This window comes from Mytilus californianus, unplaced genomic scaffold (assembly GCF_021869535.1).
Source record: "Mytilus californianus isolate M0D057914Y unplaced genomic scaffold, xbMytCali1.0.p SCAF_8, whole genome shotgun sequence".
Lineage (NCBI taxonomy): Eukaryota > Metazoa > Mollusca > Bivalvia > Mytilida > Mytilidae > Mytilus > Mytilus californianus.
Genome location: NW_026262734.1, coordinates 70,385,861 through 70,406,497, shown reverse-complemented (window position 1 = coordinate 70,406,497; position 20,637 = coordinate 70,385,861). Strand labels below are relative to the sequence as shown.

Here is a 20,637-nt window from a genome sequence, read left to right as displayed (position 1 = left end):
TGTTGTTTCCATTTTTACATTACTGGGTCGATGCCGCTGCTTCTGGACTAATATTCCCCGAGGGTATCATCAGTTCGGACGACAATACTTCGGTAATGACATGATTTGTTTAACAAACTTTTCTTATATTGTCCGTTTGTAAATTTAGAAGTAATGAAAAACTAATATTTCAACTCCCCTTGGCAAAGATGACATAAAATGGATTTGTATATTATTTTGAGGTACTTTTTTGGTCATATAGCTCTTCTACTGTTTCAGTTTTTATACATTCTTGGCTTTCAAATAATCGGGTTTGAGCGTTCCTGGTGAAGGCAAGTCCTGAAAAGCTCTTCGGACGGATGGAATTTATAAAGTGTTGTTTTCATTTTTTAACACATATCAATAAATCAATAAATCTTTATTCCATAAGAACAGAGATGGGCTGACACATAGGCTTTATAAATTATAATTAAATGTTTTAAACAAAAACATAAAACTTCTAAACTTGCCAATAGGAGAGTCCTCCTAGGAAGTATTTTCACCTTAATAACATCAAGCGATTCGACATTTAAAAGATGATAAACGCATTTGGCCTATCAAATTTCTTTTGCTAATTTTATAGCAGGTAATATTATAATATGTCGTGTACAAGTGGAAAGATAAATATAGATAGAAAAAGAGGGGACATTTTAAAAAGTATTTAAACATACGTACGGTTGCTTATAATTGATTACATCCACTTTATTTGAAGTTTGGTGAATAGCTGTCTCATCGGCGATTACCACATCTCCTTTTTTATATAGAATACAGGAATTATCTATTTGTTTTTCGAAAAGATCAGACACAAAAACACATCTTCAGGAATTAACCTGAAAATTGAGTGGAACGAAACAAAACGGCGTTTTACATTATTTCTTTTTTATAAAAGCATGTATACTTTGCAAATTTTATCAAATTGGAATTGTTTAAGTCAGAGAAACTCCATTTGAGTTTTTAATTTATAAAAAGTTGGCAACATATATCTCAGAGTCAATTCTGTGTCTTTTCCTCAAATTTGTGTCCTGTGTCGTAATGATACTCAAATATAGGGCCCTTTGTGCAGCCTCAAATCTTTGTCCTTTCCTCGGATCTGACACTCAAATCTGTGGCCCTTTGTCCAGCCACAAATCTGTGTCCTTTACTCACATCTGTGTCCTGTGACATTATGAAACTGTGACGTGACTTTTGACAAGCACACATATAATGTGGCAGGGTTAAAGCGCTCAAACCCTCCCCCTTCTAACCTTGGACCGCTGTAACAACGCACCATTGGATCAAACTGTAAAAATAAACTGGAAAGGACTTTGCTCACCAGATCGGTACAAATCACAAAAAATCAAAGAAACAAAAAGACACAAAGTAACGATCTATGAGTACTCAAATATATTTTACTGTTTGGCTTTCAAGGCTTCGATGCATATTTGACGAACACCCAAAAAGCGAAGATTTATATTCTGACTGTTTTCACTTCTATTTCTTTGATTTAAAAAAAATAATAGTAGTTTAATAATATTAAGGTAATAACTGATTGACAAATAAAAAGTATAAAACGTTACAATTTTATTCATAGTTCAACACACGTTAACTTTTTAATAGCCTCAACTGATATCGATTTAATTCGAATGTCAAAGTCGTATGATGACCCATGTCTTTGACAACAAAAATCTTTCCCCGATGGCGTTTTCATAATTCTGACGTAAACATATAGGACATTGTTGAAAGGGACAGATTTAAAGAAAAAATGGACATAGATTTGTGAAGTCTATGACGCAATATAGAATTGGACATAGATCTGAGGAAAGGACATAGACTTGAGGCTGGGCATAGTTTTGAGGAGGCTTACATACATACTATTTTAAGAAGGATATTCGGACAATTATAATATTCAAATTATTCTTAGTTTTAACAAACATCCTATATTTGCTCAACGAGAGAAAGATGCAGGGGTCATACTTTTTTTTTTTTTTTTACATTTCCCGGTACTTACTATGAAACTAACTCATGTGTTATATTAATATTCAATAATTGAAGACATAATATTCAATACAAACATAATTTATTAACTAGTTTTCTTTAACACTATTTCATTTAAGGCATCCACGTTTAGTCTTAAACATAAAAAACCCAGCACACATCAAACTTTCCGGCGAAGCATCATTGATGCAGTTTTCATGGAGTAGTAGTCACCCTTAAACTTTTCCCAATTGATACCCATGTTCTTTCCCGTGACACCATCGGTTCCCTTGATATACTGTCCATTGAGAGAGGAATGACTACAATTCTCGTACCACCATGCACCTTTATTTGACCCGGCGCAGTCTTTACGCTTTACATCATTATCTTGGTCGCGTGTACTGAACTTGACCTTGTGGTGTAAAGCTAGACCATCACCTGCAAGGAAAAACCTATCAAATTTATTTACTATCTATATTTTCATTATAATTTACTTAATTTTATTATGATTGTTTGTTTATGCTATATCATTTTAATTTGGTGTAAAATAGACAAACGATTGAGTCAAATTGTGATTGGAAGATCTTTAACTTTTTAATAGCCTTAACTGATATCGATTTAATTCGAATGTCAAAGTCGTATGATGACGATTTAATTCGAATGTCAAAGTCGTATGATGACGATTTAATTCGAATGTCAAAGTCGTATGATGACCCATGTCTTTGACAACAAAAATCTTTCCCCGATGACGTTTTCATAATTCTGACGTAAACATATAGGACATTGTTGAAAGGGACAGATTTAAAGAAAAAATGGACATAGATTTGTGACTACTACTCCATGAAAGTCCTTTAATCTGAGGAAAGGACAAAGGTTTGAGGCTGCACAAAGGGCACCGTATTTGAGTGTCATTACGGCACAGGACACATATTTCAGGAAAGACACAGAATTGACTCTGAGATATATGTTGCCAACTTTTTATAATAAAGACTGAATTGAAATATACTACTATTAAAGGATGTTGACCTCTGACTGTGTCTTTGATTTTATTGCATTTTGGGGTTTATGTCTCATCGACGTATATATCACATCACTATATTTATTCAAAATTATATTCATATTTAAAATCGTGAATTATTCATATTTAAAATTGCATTTTTGGGTTTATGTCTCATCAACGTATATATCACATCATTTTATTTATTCAAAATATATATTCATATTTAAAATCGTGAATTATTCGAAAAAATATCGTCTGATCTTACCAGCGTCTCCACTGTAACCATCTACATACAGTGTATACTTTGATAAAGCATCACCGAGCCTAAATGTCGAGTATTTAGCGTATCTTTTCTCGTTGTCCCATGCCATTACATCAACTCGAAGTTCTGTAGGTTCTTGTGTGAGTATATGTAGCTTTTTATTGCCTGTAATTTCAATTACTACAAAATCATATTCATCGATACAATTTCATACATGTGTGTTTCATAACAGCTTTACATTAATTTGTAACAAATTAAATTAGTAAGAAATTGAAAAGTATCATTTACTCATTGAAAGAAATGCACATATTTTGTTTATAAGACGTATTGCTCTGTACTGGGATAAAAGAACGAGTACCAGTGTAATAAACAGTAGAGTTGTAATATTGTAACACTGTAATATAACTTGACTATTGGTCTCATATTTACTAGTATAACCTTCAAATACAGAATGGCAGCATTTACCATGAATACATTTAGAACTTTGTTTGAATATATACTAAAACAGACTTGCATTGATTGCGTACAGAAAATGGATGAATCCATGCACTGTTTACCCTTCCGGAACACAGTAGTTCATACCTGGATTTTAGCAAGGTTCGTGTTGCTCAGTCTTTTAGTTTTCTATGTAGTGTTTTGTGATCTTTTGTTCTTTCGTCGTTTTCCGTTTTTTGTCATGGCGTTATCAGTTTTTCTTCGACCTATGAGCTTTAAATGTTCCTTTGGTATCTTCCGCCTCTTTTTACATAACCCGACACTTAAGTTATGTTAACACGAGTTTACATATAATTCAAAATATATTATTTTTGTATATATTGCCTTTGTATAGTTTAAAACTCACAATAATTGCAGAAAAAAAAACATAAAACAAACAACACTTTTGCAATTTGTATTATTGGTTTATTTTCTCACATAAGCGTAATCCATCTTGTATAAGCATATCACATAGATTTCGTGTAATAAATGGTTTAAATTCATTACTACTTTACAGGTTATGCTAGTATCCTTGATCTACAAACCGTCTAGAATGTTTAAAAATAATTACCTAACCAGAATTCCCTGTTGATGTCACCAAATCCGTTTTCATACGACACCCAATCTTTAAAAAAATCTATCGTACCGTTTATTCTTTTTTGGAAAACCTGTAATAAAGAAGGAAAAATGTTTTTCCATATTTAGAATAATCACTTCTTGTGAACACCTATGAAAAGACTTGAAAATAATTATGTTATCTTGTCAGACAATTTATTTAAAACACATTATGCAGACTGATTTCTTCTGTTCTTAAGTAGATAAATAGGTACGAGTTAAAAAAAAAACACACATTCACTGTCGAACAAGTATACTGTAATTATGAATCTAAAATGCAACGATTGATTATTTTGTAAGATCGACCTTGTCTAAATCTAGATGTAAAACATTTGGTTTCTCTGCCGTAATGTCTTTTCGTAGACGCATTCGTTGACTGACAGGCACAGTCAATGTACCACGTGATCAAAACCTAAGTCATCATTACCCAATTATATTACTTTTCAATTTTTGCACCTACTTTTTACTTTTATTTTAATTCATAGTTGTGTTATATCCAATAAATTGTTAGCTTTACATGCATCTATCCAAATTTATTTTTGCAAAGAATTCCGCTCGCCGGTCCTAAAACTTGCAGAGTTTTTTTTTTGTTTTTTTTTTTGATCCGTGTTGAAGGCCTCACTGTGACTTTGAGATGAAGAACAGCAATAAAAGCGCTGTTCCCTTGCTTATTGCGTGGTTTTTTTGCAGCACTTAGAAGAAATGGGAAATTAAAAACTGATCCAATTAACAAAGCAAATATACTAAATTATCAATTCCAAATCGGTCTTCCCCGCTGCATGTTCTATCAGTAAAAGAGATATTGTCAGGAAAACACTCATGACAGATCTACCAGAAAACCATCCAAACAGCGAACATTTATTCATCACTAATAATGGAGTGGAAAAACAATTGAAAAATCTAAACCCACTAAAGGCTGCTGGACCAGAAACATCAAACCAATGATACTGAAAGAACTAGCCAGTTAAATTGCTCCGATCTTCACCATCATTTACAATTTTGCAATGGAGAAAGGAAAGATACCTGATGACTGGTGAACTGCAAATGTCACTCCGTCATATAAGAAAGGCCAGAAATACATACCAGCTAACTATAGGCCAATATCCATAACAAGTATCTCTTGAAAAAAATCGAACATATAGTCACCAGTAACATCATGAAACATGCAATGTTGAATAACATCCTATAGCCTCTACAAGATGGCTTCAGGAGTAAAATATCATGCGAAACACAACTCCTTGAATGTATCGACGATACCACAACAAATATGGAAAACGGAAAACAATCAGATCTGCTAATACTGGACTTTTCAAAAGCTTTTGACAAGGTGTCCCACAGTTTACTCCTACTTAAACTTCACCATTATGGCATCAGAAGTAAAACAAACAAATGAATAAAGGAATTTTTCACGAACAGAACACCAGTAGTAGTGGTTGAAGGCGAAACATCAGACAAAGTGAAAGCAGAATCTGAAGTACCACAAGGATAATTCTTAGGACCAAGTCTCTTTCTTTTTTTACATAAACAACCTACCAGAAGGACTACACTCAACAGTAATACTGTTTGCGGACAATAATGTTGTCTATTTGACCATTTCCTCAAACAACGACTACCATAAACACCAAGAAGACCTGGACAAACTGGCCAAACTGGGAAACACTTTAGAAAAAAAGCAACGTCCTCACAGTCACAACAAAAATCATCAAGTGGGACTACAAACTTCAAGGCGATACAATTGAGCATAAAAAATCGACTAAATACCTGGGCTGCACCATCGAAAATTATCTAGATTGGAGAGAACACATAAACAACATCACATGTAAAGCCAGCCGAAGCCTTGGTTTTTTACATCGAAACATCCACATCAGCTCTAAATGCTTCAAAGAGCATCCCTATAACATATTACTAGTAAGACCACAAATGGAATACGCCACGACAGTATGGGATTCGTACCTGCAAAACCACATAGATAAAATTGAAAAAGTACAAAGACGAGTTGCACCATATGTAACCAGCAGACATAGAAATAGATCACGTGTCAGCAACATGATAAATGAATTAGGATGGAAAAGCTTACAAACAAGACGAAAAGAAGTTCGACTCATCATGTGTTACAAAATAACAAATGACCTTGTAGCCATAGACAAGAGTAAATACCTACAAAAACCAACAGGAAGCTCCAGTCGGACAGGACATCATACTTAATTATTACAGCCAGCCACTAAAAATTGTAGGACACGGTCAGTCTTCGTAGACACCGTCAAGAATTGGAACAAATTCCTCCAAATATCGCCACAGTAAAGTCTCTTGAGATATTCAAGTCTCAAGTGACCAACACGTCTAATCAATCAATTCAACAATTTGTTTTAACTAGTTTTTAATCATGCGCAACTTGCCAGAATATTCATCATGTTGAATGTGGGCAATATTTGGAAGAAGAAAACATCATATAGATCACAAGCCGGTATTCAAGAACAGATAAAAAAATTATTGCTTCATGTTGCCGTATTTTGAGATACTGCGAAGCACTTCGTACCTTAAGAAAGGCTAAACTTGTAAAATGTTATTTTCATTTTTAACACTTGATTAGATCTTAAGTTTGAATATTGTTTTATCGACACTAACATTTATTTTGGGAAACCTGATTTATTTATTAGATGTAACTGGCCTTACACTAGCTTTCCATTACTGTGAGTACTTTTAGATCGGCACTCCGTGTCTTTTTGCTAGTAGTTTTTTGTGCTAAGTTGTTACTGCACTGTCCCAGTTTAAGGAAGAATAAATTGCTCCAAACATGTTTGACCCCGCTAAATCATGTTGGGCCTGTCCCAAATCAGAAGCCTGTATTTCAGTGGTTATCGATGACCGCTGTCTATCATATTTGTTTTTCGTATATTGTTTTGTACGTGAATCAGACCTTTGTTTTTCTCGTTTCACATTGCGTCATTTTAGGGCCTTTTATAGCCTACTATACGGTATGGAAGTTACTCTTTGTTGAAGGCCGTACGGTTAACTACAGTTATTTACATCCACTTCATTTGATCTTTGGTTGATAGTTGTCTCATTGGCAATGATACCACATCTTCTTATTTGTATATATGTGTACCGGTTAAAAATTTTAATTTTGAAAAATTGATTGTCCACAGTAGAGTACTAATGACCGGATTAGATACATATTTATATATAATAAGCAGAACTTATAAAAAATATAAAAGAAATAAAAGCCACCAAGGGGCAATTATAGAAATATTTGTATAGTTGATTAAGAATTGAATCAGTTAACTGTCAACATACTATTAGGATGGCATTATAGACATCCTGTTCTATGTAAATAGGAAGGGTGGCATTATTGGCAATCTGCTCTATGTGAAAAGGAAATAGGTTTCATCAAGTATCAACCGATTGAACACCATTTAAAGGTAATGTGTTTCTTCCAATATTTTATTTCGTTGTAAATTCTACTAGTCTTCCTTTATAAATATATTTAAAAAGCAGAGCATTTCCGATGAGTTAAACACATCGCATATTGCCTAATATTGCATTCCATACTTTCTCCTTAAAGTTTGGTGCGAACTAGAGAAGACCCGAGTAAAATTACATTTGCACACACGCAGCTGGGATGAACAAGGTGGCGGGAATGGGCATTGCATCCTTACTTCAGGCATCAGATATACATTGGACAAATTATTATCAATGGTTCTGAAACATTTTGTACCATATTCTAATATGACTTGCTTTTTTCGCTTTGTAAACAACACCGTGATAAAATTCTCGATACATCTATACTTAGCGCAGACTCAGAAATGTACATAATAATGTTTGTTACAATATACCTCCCACGTAAATCCACATGTACCGTAACCTATGTGCAAACGCTATGCCGATTTCGCTGTGTTAAAAATTGCAATTGAAAAAAAAACTACAGAACCTTTATTCTTATTCTGATGCATAACAAAAAGAATTAATGCAGAAGAGCTCGGAAAAATGTACAAAACCAAAATAAAATAAAATCTGCAAATTCCAATAATGCTTTTGGCGCATTAAATTCATTTCAAAACATGACATCATACATATGAAAACGCCAAAGCTGAAGGTTTTTTCATTACGTGAACCCTCCAAATTCGGATAATACTGCATTAGAATGGAGTTTTGAGGTAGGTGCTGTTTTATTTTCTATTCTATTGCATTATTCGCACATTTACTGATTTCAGCAAGTCAATATGGCGGCTCCTTAGTAACGAAATGTCAACTGTGGATTTGACGGTAGCTTACGAGAAAAAAATGTAAATTAAAAATGGCAAATGTTGGGGTTGAGAATTAAAAGAATTAAACACATTTTTTTCTAGCAGTTATTTTAGAAATAATTCGTGCAAGCTATATATCTATTGGAAATTTTTAGCTTTATCTAACAGGGGTAAAATAGAACAGCCACACATAAGGCATACCTTCCCTCGCTTCAGTTTTTTTAAATGACCGTATTTGTCCTATTAGAATCGAAATAATTCATGGAAGCCATAAATTTCCAACAAGTCTAAGGCTTCCATGAATTATTGCTTAATTAAAAATGGGTTGTTGTATCAAATTGAGAATATTGTCCCTCACAGAATATCAATACACTCGCAATCTCATGAATATGATATACTGCTATAGCAAAGTTTTTTGTCTATAATAATTGAATACTCGAATATACTGTAACACTGTCGCTTTAACATGACCAGTTGTAAGAAAAATTAATACTTGTATCAGTTTGAGTGCAAAACTGTGGTTTCGGATGCACGAAATGTATCCATTGTTAAGAGTAGCTCTTTCTCCTTAAGTATTTTATGATAACAGTCAAGAGTCTTCAACTAAACTGTACTCATTATCTCCATAAAAATATAACAAGCAAAAATGAAAACAAAACAATTAAAAACAAAAAATATAGACAAATACAATATAAATAAACTCTACTTTCTTAAACATTCAAGCAGGGTTTTGCTCATACTTTTTCTTTTAAAAAAATATGTTTATAATGATGAAAGACAAGAGAAACTATGGAAATGTTTAAAATAAGATATTATCACCACCCCTTGTTGCCATGATAATTCATGGAATGTAAAAAGTTTCTGAATTTCCCAAATAGCTCTAAACTTGATTTGTTTTAGGAGGTTTGTTATCTTTTAAGTAGATAACTACACTTGCGCCCTATTTTTGTGAAATAAGGGTCTAAAAGACCCTAATCCTTCAATAAATTAATAGATATTGACTAAAAATCCAATTGACTACTCATCTACATTAATGTTGCATTATACTTACCAGCCATCCTCCGCCATCTGTTGTCATATCACAGTACACATCAAATGATGTGAATCCTATTGGTGTAATACTGTAAATACCATTTGTTCTCATACCACTCTGCTGCCAGTCGACACAATCTCTCATTACGTCATCTGTGTCAAATATGAATTAAGTGTGACGTAGGACATTTTTCTTAAATGCCTCTATTCAACGTCTTTTAAATTTAACTTTACCAATAAAGTTCTAATTATGATAATGCCAGAGGCTCAAAAGAGCTTGTATAATGAATCGCCCATTACAATACCCTCCCTTTTCACGAATGTGACTTACCGAATTAGACTATTTACCGGATTTGTAATAACATAAGCAACACGACGGGTGCCACATGTGGAGCAGGATCTGCTTACCCTTCTGGCGCACCTGAGATCACCCCCAGTTTTTGGTGGGGTTCGTGTTGCTTAGTCTTTGGTTTTCTATGTTGTGTCATCTGTACTATTATTTGTCTGTTTGTATTTTTATTTTTGGCCATGGCGTTGTCAGTTTGTTTTCGATCTATGAGTTTGACTGTCCCTCTGGTATCTTTCGTCCCTCTTTCAAATAACCCCTTAATTTCTTCAGAGAAAATAGCTTATGTAAAAAATAGGGGAGTAGTATTGGAGAATAAGATAAAAATAATGACTTTCCATAAGGTTTTAAATGGAATTATGTGTCGCCAGTTGTACTCGATCACCATTAATTTTAGACCCTCTGTAAAGGGTCTTTCAATCTTTTTAAAACTCAAAACATTCACCTTGTTAGGATAAGAATATTGAAATTGCCCAATCAAAATCAATGATTGCCATTAGCGGCCATGTTTTTAACCGACCTAAACTAAATGATAATCGTGCGTAGAAGACTTCATAAATCATTCTTACAAAGTTTGATTGAAATTGGCCAAGAAGACGCAGATAAGATGAAAATGTGATGTTTCATGGGGTGTACAATGATAAGTACATAAACTATGAATTACTAGTGTCTACATACAAATGCATATGCCACTCTGTCAACATTTGACAATTGTTTGAAGAGATATTCCAACTAGCAACCTCCTAAAATTTTAGAAATTGTAGTTTTAGAGAAGACATGATTAAATCTACTAATCAGAACCAGAGGTTAACTCTTGTGACTACATGTTTTGAGGCGTTTGAAATGAAATGACCACTGTTGTAAGAGACCTTCCACCCTGCTAAGTTTGGGGGAAAAAGACATGATGACTTCAAAGAAAATGATAAAAACGTAATTTGGCTTAAGAAATAAGTACAGGTTGAGTTAGACATCCTCATTTATCATTATTTAGATCTCATTAACTGCCGAAGTCGAATGTACCGTATGCACAACTACCATACAGATAAAATGAAAGGTTTGACTATATATACTTTTTTATGAGATCGGAAATGAAGATTATATAATAGACGGACTTGAATCGTGAAAACTAATTCACTCTCCCTTTCCTAAATTTACATGTATCACAAGTAGGGAATATAAATCTAAAAATGTTAGCTGTATCAATACATTACGCGTATATCATATACAAATGTATAACATACTGTTTGAAGTTCTGTTCTTGAAGTCTGCTAGCAGTTTAATGATTTCCTCTTTGGAATCCTTCATTGATAGCAAAGCTGAAAATAAGTGATTATGCATACTCAATTTTAACGCTTTTTGGACAGTGTACCACATATTAACAAAACCAATACCATAGAACAAAGAATTTAAAGCAAGCATTACTACATACATTTGTAATCACTAAATAATGTGTCACTTCGGTAGTGTATATCCGATGCTTTGGTTACGCGTCGGTTTTTTGTTGTTTTGCATGTCTGATGAATTTTTTTAATGCCTTGCAATTGTAGGCTAAGTTCCACTAAACCTAGCTTAACCAATCACATTTATCTGCATTGATAAGTGTCAACGACAAACTTTCGCATAATAAACTTAAAGTTGTACATTTGCGCGTTTCACATCTATAGCATTACAGAGAATTCATCATTATTAGAGAACATGTTCATCAAACGTAAATCAAAAAAGTGATATAGTGGCGGGTAAAGCTGAGGTCTTAAAGGGTGTGCATCTCCTTAATTGACAAATTAATTTATAAACCGCCACATATTCATGTGCTAAACCGAAATCAAGTTCAACCTCGTCAGTGGTTGTGTTCCGTCTTTTTTCCTGAAAGTTTTTGTTTTCATTATTCAGGAAATTTGATGTTGATCATCACGTGATGTCAGGTTGTTGATCGTGATGTCAGGATGTTGATAGTTTCTGTTTAAATAGGTCTTTCCACATTTCTGTGGAAAGACCATTTGAATTTGTTCTGATCATTTTTTTCTTCTTCCTCCACTTTTTTTTCTTGCATAGTATTGTGGTTTTGCAAGATGTCGATTAGATATTTTGCATATGATATCGAATACTTATTGTGCATTTGAAACTCACCCTATTTAACCGAATACTTTTTTGTAAGAGTTATACCCCCGAACACTGTTTTCTTGTCATTTCCTCGCTACCGTAAAGCAAAGTGACAACAGAAATTTCTAAATTGATCGTTATATCCTCAGGATGTTCTGTTCAATGTTAACTGAAGCGATATACAAAGATACATCATGAGTTATTTCCCCTTCTGTATTTAAGAGAGTGATATATATGTTCCGGACCACATGAGTATTTGGACCATATGCGTATGGTCATGACCATATGCGTATACCCAAATCATATGAGTATTATACTCGTTTTTGGTTATTAACGGGCAATATGAGTATTTAGACCAAATAGGTATTTTACAAATAAAATTCTAACTTCCTTGGCAGGAGATATATAAAAAAGAAGATGTGGTATGATTGCCAATGAGACATCTCTCCACAAGAGACCAAATGACACAGAAATTAACAACTATAGGTCACCGTACGGCCTTCAACAATGACACAGCTCATTCTCCGAACCCAAACCGGCCCGAGTTACTAACTGAATTCCTTTATCTTTACATATGCATTTTGTCTGAATCTTGGTAGATCTGTGCGCCAGAATCAATTTAAAGCGTTTTATCTTGTCGACTTTTTTCGTCCGTAAGTGAAACCACAGGCGTTTTGGGCATGGATCTTTTTTTATTTTTTCTTAGTGTTTAAATCATTATTTCAGAAACAATTTTTTTTCTAATCTCAACTTATCTAAATTATTGTGTTCTTTATCCTATTATTACCATTTTACTGTTATTGTAAGATCGTATTTATAAGAACAAGAACAGATTAAATAACGAAAAACAATTTAGGATGTTTAAGAAATTTTAAAACACTTATATAAATTTAAAAAAGAAAAGATAGAGGGTTCAATGACTAAAGTTCCGGCCGTGAGTAAGTAATAATTATTGACTTGAAACGAATATGTTCCGGACCATATGAGTATTTGGACCATACGAGATCATTTAGATATTTCTTGCAGTTATTTTCATAAGTCGACATATTGCGTTCCGTACAAATCAATAATGACCACGTAAAAAGGATTTTACTATTATTCTTACTTGAAAGTAAATTTCACTTTATTTCATTAATCATGAAACAATGATTACAATATGATTGAATAAGTAAAAAAAAAATTTAAAGAAACTCTTAATATACATGTAGGACACCTTTTCAATGTTCATCGTTTTAATTGACCGGACCATACGCGTATGGTTGGACCATATGAGTATATACGCTATGGTCATGATCACACGCGTATGGTCCAAATACTCATATGGTCCGGAACATATACATGTATCTCATGAACAATAAGTGATAGAGATCTAGGGAACTTTGATTTGAGGTCCTTGATAGATCAAAAGGGATTTGAGGTCAAGCTAATATTCTAAATTTTGACATTTACTTCATATCTCTTCTAATCAGAAACTATTTTAAGATATTGACAAACAAACAAAAAATTTAGTCTCGATATTGTCGGACAATTTTAATCGAGATGGTACCGTGACATCTTATTAGGGGTTCAATGCCCCTGAAATATTTATTTTTCTAAATCAACAAATAAACTTCCATTGTTTTATGTATTCTTATTGTATTTGAACCAACAAACTAAAATTGCAGAAATACCGAGCGTCCGTTCATGCGTTGGTACGTCCGGTCGTGTAAGCGCTCTCACATGTACAATTCTTGCCAGATTTTAACAAATCTTATATAATTTTTGCCTAAATTTCTTGTTAGATATTTATCAAAAAGTTAAAAAAAAATAATTATTTTAGTTATTGCCCTTGGGCAGATAAAATATGTTTAACGCGGGGGGAGGGGGGTTTCTTTTATTTATTTTGTCTTTAAAATGTAGTAGATTTTTTTTTTTTTTTTTTCATTTCGGGGACTTTTATAGCTTGTTATGCGATATTGGGTTTGCTCATTGTTGAAGGTCGTACGGTGACCTAAAGTTGCTTACTTCTATGACATTTGAATTATATACCACATCTTCTATTTTTAAAACTTCATACGTTTTTACCTTTTTCGCTCTCATTTTTGAATTTATGGAGCAAAGCGATAAGTTCTGTATGATCCTCTTTTGAGTATAGAATATAATTATCTGTAAAAAAAAAAAGATATCAGTTAGTTCCATAAGATCCCATAAGAATGAATTAATCTGCATGAAATGTTCTGGTGTTGAATACCTTTTTATTATTTGTTAGCCCAGTACATTTTTGTAGACTACAAGATACCAAATGAATCTTCAACATTCTTTTGGGGTAACTAATTCGTCTATTCATATAGTTTGTTTGGCCAAGTTATATTTTCACAATCAATATATGTGTTCCTGACCTAGGTGGATTATACACCTATCTTCCTCATGCCTATCTCTGATTCCTTGACCAGTTTTGGATTAACTTTTGATTTTATCAGTTCTTCCACGTGTATATTAAGTTTTGGACTTTCAAATATTTTGGCCTCTAGCATCACTGAAGAGATATTAAATGTCGAAATGTGCTTCTGGTGTATTAAAATTTGTACCGATAATGTTATCAAATACATTGTTTCTCGAAAAAAAAAAGGTATTCATGTGTATCGATAAACTAACCGACTCTGTTATATATTTTTCGACGGCAAAAGGACAAATACAATAATAAATTAAGTCGAAGATTACTATAAAGGGCTTGTGTATTTTTGTATTTTCCCTGTTCCTGTCCTGTTGTGCTTCTGGTCATAATAAGAAATTCGAATCGTTTTTCTGGATTTACCTTCAGGAGGAACGCTCTCAGGTCCAAAATTTTGAAAGCCAGGGGTGCATAACTAGAGGTTCTAAAGAGTCCCTGTCGCTCACCTAGGTATATGTGCATCTTCAAGAATGGACACTCTCCAACAATGTGGACTAGACTATAATTCATGACAAAAATCTCTTTTGTGTTGATCTAGTGTTGCTGATTATTTTTCTGTTTACAGTTTCTCTCTATCTACTTTAATTTTTGCCCAAGACACAAAAAAGGGTAAAACAAATTAGTCATTAAAGGTAATTACTCTATAAAGAGTCTACCAACGATTTCGGCATATTTCACTTATTTGTAGATCTTGTCTTGCTGATCATTTTTGCTATTTAAGTGTTTATCTTTCAAGATAATAGGCAAAAACGTAAAATATTGGTAATAATCGTCATTAGAGAACAAGAACTCCAATAAGGAGTCGACAAAAAATTTCGACTTTGTTTACTTATTTGTAGATCTAGTCTTGCTGATCATTTTTGTTATCTAAAGTGGCTATCTATCTATAATTATAGTTTTCAAGATAAGAGGCAGAACACTAAAAATCGTCATTAAAGAATAATAACTCCAATGAGGAGTTACTTGACGATTTCGACTAGTAGAATTATTTGTAGATCTAGACTTGCTGATTATTTTTGCTTATTTAAGTTTTTATGTTATCTATTATGATTTTTAAAGATATAAGACAATATCGCAAAAAAAATTGGTAAAAATCACCATTAAAGGGTAACTATTCCAATAAGGGGTCGTCAGACGATTTCAACCATTTGACCTATTTGTAGATCTTGTTCTGCTGATCATTTTTGCTGATTTAAGTTTCTTTTTATTCATTATAGTTTTTCAGATTAAGGCAAAAACGGGGGGGGGGGGGGGGGGGGGGGGGGGGATCGTCATTAAATGACAATAACTCCAATACGGAGTCGTCTGACGATTTCGACAATTCGACTTATTCGTTGACATGGTCTTGCTGATCATTTTTTGCGTGTACATTTTCCTCTATCTATCATAACTTATAAGATGATAGGCAAATATAAAAAAAAATGGTAAAATTCGTCATTGAAGAGGAATAACTCCTATAAGAAGTCGGGGATCGAAACCTTGACCACCTGGCCTTGAGACGAGCTAGGTACCACGAGACCACCGAGCTTAGATAAATATAAATACCACGATACCACCGAGCTTAGATAAATATATCAAATGCACATTGTCAAGAACATATATAACAAATAATGTGCATGTGTTAAAAATCTTTGTGCTATTTAAAGAACATGTTTATCTACATACCATAAACGACACTTCATAATACAATTTGAGTATTGAAACAAATATGTATAAGTGTATTTTATTGGAGCTAGACTAAGTGTTGTGTGTGGTGATCGATTTTATTCTAATTCATCTTATAATTAGTATCCAGTTTTTTTTTATATCTTAACTTCATCACCTTTATTTATCGTTGCATTTCCATCAATCGTTTCACTTTGTTGACGCTGCGCTGCATTCATTGATCCAACTGTAGAAAAAGTAGTAACATTTTAATATAACAAACATGCACACATCGTAAACGATCATCTGTTCTTTACCAAGCTAATGGCACATATTTAGAAATTATACAATATTGGGAGTACCATGAAAAAACCGTGTTACATTCAGTTAATAATCCAATTTTCTCTTAATTTATATCACACCAGAGTCATTTTAAAAAAAGTCTTGACAACATTTATGTACGTTTCGGTAATAAAGTTTATCGACAGATTGTAGGTATTCCTATGGGCACCAATTGTGCCCCTTTAATAGCAGACTTGTTCCTGTACTGTTATGAATCACAGTTTATTGCCAATCTCAGTAAAGACCCGTCTTAATTCTATTTAATTGATAAATTCAACAACACTTACCATTATCTTGATGATATATTTTCGTTAAATAATCAAGAATTCTCTAAATATACTGCCGAAATTTACCAACAGTAACTTACTTTAAATAAATCAAATATTAACAGCAATAAGTGTCCTTTCCTAGACTTAGATATTTCAGTTTTACACCAGAAACTCTACACAAAAATTGACGACATAAGGGATGATTTTTCTTTCCCTATTGTTAATTTTCCTTTTTTGGAAGGTGATGTTCCTCTGGCACCATCTTACGGTGTTTATACATCCCAACTCGTTCGTTATGCCCGTGTCTGTAGTGACGTTTTGGATTTCAATGAGCGTAATCTATGTATTACTAGTAAATTATCAAGTCAGGGTTTCGTTACCATAAATTACTTAAAACCTTTACTAAATTCTTCCATAGATACAAAGATTTGGTTTGCAAGTTTGGCTGTACCTGTAAAAAACTTATTTCAGACGGAATAGCACATCATAAATTTTACGGTGATGTTGTTAACCGAGCCTGGAAATTTATATACGATCCGGGTAAAATTATCAATCCTTTAAATAAACTAATTCTAAAAGGTTACCAATTCAACACTGTAATTAGATCTTTGAATATTGTTTTTATTGGTATAAATATTGATTTTTTTATCGGTAAATTAAAATCATACTAAATAGTTTTGTTATACACATATGCACTTTAACGGTACTACAATCTGTCGATACCTTTATTTTGGCATTGCACAAGGTCATGTTTTTCTCTGACTGTTAATGACGACTTTACACTAAATCCATTGGATGTTGGATATGTACTGATTGATATTTTAGTCTAAGATATATGATTTTTTTTATTAGTTGTTATTTAAACTATCTGTCAGTAACAGCAAGTACTCTAAGATCTGTACTTAGTGTCCTTTTTGTTGTTAGGGATTAGGGGTGGATAAAATACCCTGCCACGTCCAGTCTGTGTTTATGTTTGATGTTTTTCTGCTTTGTATCGATCTGATGAGTTAAGCCTTTTTCAACTGATTTTTATAGTTTGTTATTATGTTGTGCTGTTACACCACAGTCCCAGGTTAGGGGAGGGTTGAGCGTTCACACACATGTTTAACCCCGCCACATTCTTTATGTGTCTGTCCCAAAATCAGGAGCTTGTAGTTCGGTGGTAGTCGTTGGTTCATGTCTGTCATATTTGTTTTTCGTTAACTGTTTTGTTATAAATTAGACCGTTAGTTTTCTCGATTGAATTGTTTCATATTTTTCATGTCGGGGCCATTCATTGGCAATCATACCTCATCTCCTTATTTTTATATTTCAATCCGGCTTTAATAATCCATAGTATCACAGCCAAATAATATGTGAACTTTAAAGTGGTCCATTTCTAAACAGGCCACCAAATTATAAACGCCTGAAGAATGCCAAAAACAGCAATTTTGAGAGAGTTTGGTAAATTTAGAATATTTATCACAAAGATGTTTAAGAAGGATGTCGTTTTCCCAAACCAAAATTATGTTTGAAGTAATGCAATTTATTGTCTTTCGGATACTATGAATTAATTTTTGATTAGCAAAGTCCTCCGATTAAAATTTAACAAAAACCTGTAGAATTTAGCAACTCTTAAATTTGGACCCTGTGAGTCACACAAATACAGGGGAAATTGGCCGTACTCTTTTCAACTATTGATATTTTTGCAAGAGAAACCTAAGAGGACCGTTTAAAACTATCGTCAACGTTTTACAAATACAAAAAAATAAAACAACTCCCCCCCCCAAAAAAAAAAATAGATGAACGATAAAATAAAAACAACAACAAAACTGCCCCTCCCCCAAAAAATAACAACAACAGCAAAAAGAATCAACGTAAACAAAACCAAAAAAAACAAGTCCTTGACTTATATTCAGTACCTGTCATCAGTGCTTATTGCAGTTTATATTAATGCTTGAAAACAGTATAGTCAAAGGTCACCATGACCTTGAAATGTCACAAGATTGCTATTACTGTGAGAAATCAGGATTAAAATATATGCATTAAAAATGATAATTTAAAAAATACAGTACATGTATAAACTTTTTTTTTCAAATTTACCAATTGCTTTATCGTTGTGGAGAAAACTTTCCAATTCAACAGAAGTTTATATATAAGAGGTGTTCGTGTCTTTAGTTTTTCAAGTTAAGTTTAGTAGATTGTTGTTTTTCCTTGGTCGTTATTTCAGAGGTGAATAATTCTTCTTTTTACAGCTCATACTTTCAATGTAATGCGGATACTAATGAGTATATGGTATTGTCATTTAACGGGTAGTGTGGCCTAAACGCATCTAAAGAAATGTCAATCGAAATAATAGACATATACTTCATTTAAACATGTTCAAGGCACGACTAGTGAAAACAAAATCTCCATCATTCCGGACTCATTGATATTTTGAAATAATAGAACTTCTGTTTTAGTATTTGATGACATCATTCTATCTAACATAATTAAATCGATCACGTGACTTTTGTTTACAGACCTGGATCAAACAGTTAATGAACAAATCAAAATATGCCGTATTGTTAACGTATTCTCTTGCATAACGATTTAATCAGTAGTGAATTAGTTTAAAATAACTTTCATGCCAAGAAAAACGGCAACAATTGAACCACGGAATCTGTGACAGTAGTGTTGCTTGTAGAAGAATGTTATTTCTTTTTAGAGTAGATAGAAAAATGAAAAATCTCTCACCATTTGTCTGAACATTTCCTTGTGCATTGTTCTTCCCAAGAGAGAAGAAAAGATAACTTATTCCAACTGTTACAAAACATCCAACAATCAAACCACCAGCAGTGTATATCAATGTTCTATTACGAACCCAGAATGTGCGTTTCTGACTTTCAATCAGATGTTCGTCCATACCCATATTATCCATTCTATCTATTTCAGTATACGCTGGTCTACTATTTACTTCAGAATCAAGTTAAAATAATAGGTGGTGAGGTGAATTGTTCATACTTTAAAACTCACACGATACCTTTCACCAGATGGTACTTAAATTACATTTGAACGTCGTTCGTTAAGAGTTGTAAGTAAGGATTTATAAAATGACATCCCGTAATAATACACATTCAAGCAGTTACATCCGACGATGATAATCTTTAAGCGCCTTGGTTAAAACACTGGGTCAAATTCGTTTATTTACTTTAATAAGACGATGGACTTTAAGTCGTTCTTAACACTGATCACAAACGGATGAGTAATTTGAATAAAATAAGATCGTATATGAAAGTGACAGCAGCCCATTGAAACACTAGACACAAATGTAATCTTGAAATAGGTCTTTCAACATGCAGTTGACAACAGTTACTGACTATTCAAAACGTCAATCTAGAAAAATTCATAAATAAATTTAAGGTCAAGTTACAGTAAATGGGCTATGTCACAGATTTTCGTAAAATTTTGCATACAACTGTGACTCGTTGAATTCTAAATGAAAATCGAAAAAATAATGCATTTATCTCCTTTATCATCTGAAATATTACTGATTGAATTCTTTCAAAATAGATTAACATTTGTATAGATAGCACATAAAATTGGCGAAAAACCTTCTTAAATTTGTCTTAAAATCATAAAATCTCTAATTTCTAATACATAGATTTTTCTTAAATGTTGATACATAAATTTCCGTTTTAATAATGTAAAATAATGATAGGGTCTCCGACCTCATTTTTAAGGTATACATCATTCAAAGTGGTGTTCTATGTGAAAAAATACCACAAAACGTCGAAATGATCGTAACGTCATAGTCTAGTCAATTTAGTGAACAACCTGCAACTAATTGCAACACAAAGTTTTTCTCTGAAAAACAAGTCTGTTACTATCTATGAACAACATACTAAAACTATACAGAAATCTATTTTGCGGAAAGTGGTGTAATTTA

General features: G+C 33.0%; 1 protein-coding gene across 1 annotated transcript; it reads right to left on the bottom strand.

Moving 5' to 3' along the window:
• Positions 1–2,057: 2,057 nt before the first annotated feature.
• LOC127712172 (fibrinogen-like protein A) lies at positions 2,058–19,795 on the bottom strand. Its single transcript, XM_052218467.1, has 8 exons — positions 19,446–19,795; positions 16,298–16,366; positions 14,109–14,189; positions 11,186–11,260; positions 9,618–9,751; positions 4,279–4,375; positions 3,237–3,398; positions 2,058–2,409 (listed from the first exon to the last, which is right to left on the bottom strand). Exons 1-8 carry the CDS (start codon positions 19,627–19,629, stop codon positions 2,153–2,155), a joined length of 1,059 nt encoding a protein of 352 aa, XP_052074427.1. The 5' UTR covers positions 19,630–19,795; the 3' UTR covers positions 2,058–2,152.
• Between the last annotated feature and the right edge of the window lie 842 nt (positions 19,796–20,637).

Bases quoted from the DNA above. Each gene is read 5' to 3' on its own strand.
- LOC127712172 (XM_052218467.1), bottom strand. From the start codon at position 19,629: ATGGATAATATGGGTATGGACGAACATCTGATTGAAAGTCAGAAACGC. The intron at 16,367-19,445 runs GTGAGAGATTTT...CTTTTTCTACAG, and splicing joins AGGAAATGTTCAGACAAATG to TTGGATCAATGAATGCAGCG. The intron at 2,410-3,236 runs GTAAGATCAGAC...TTTTCCTTGCAG, and splicing joins TGGTTACAGTGGAGACGCTG to GTGATGGTCTAGCTTTACAC.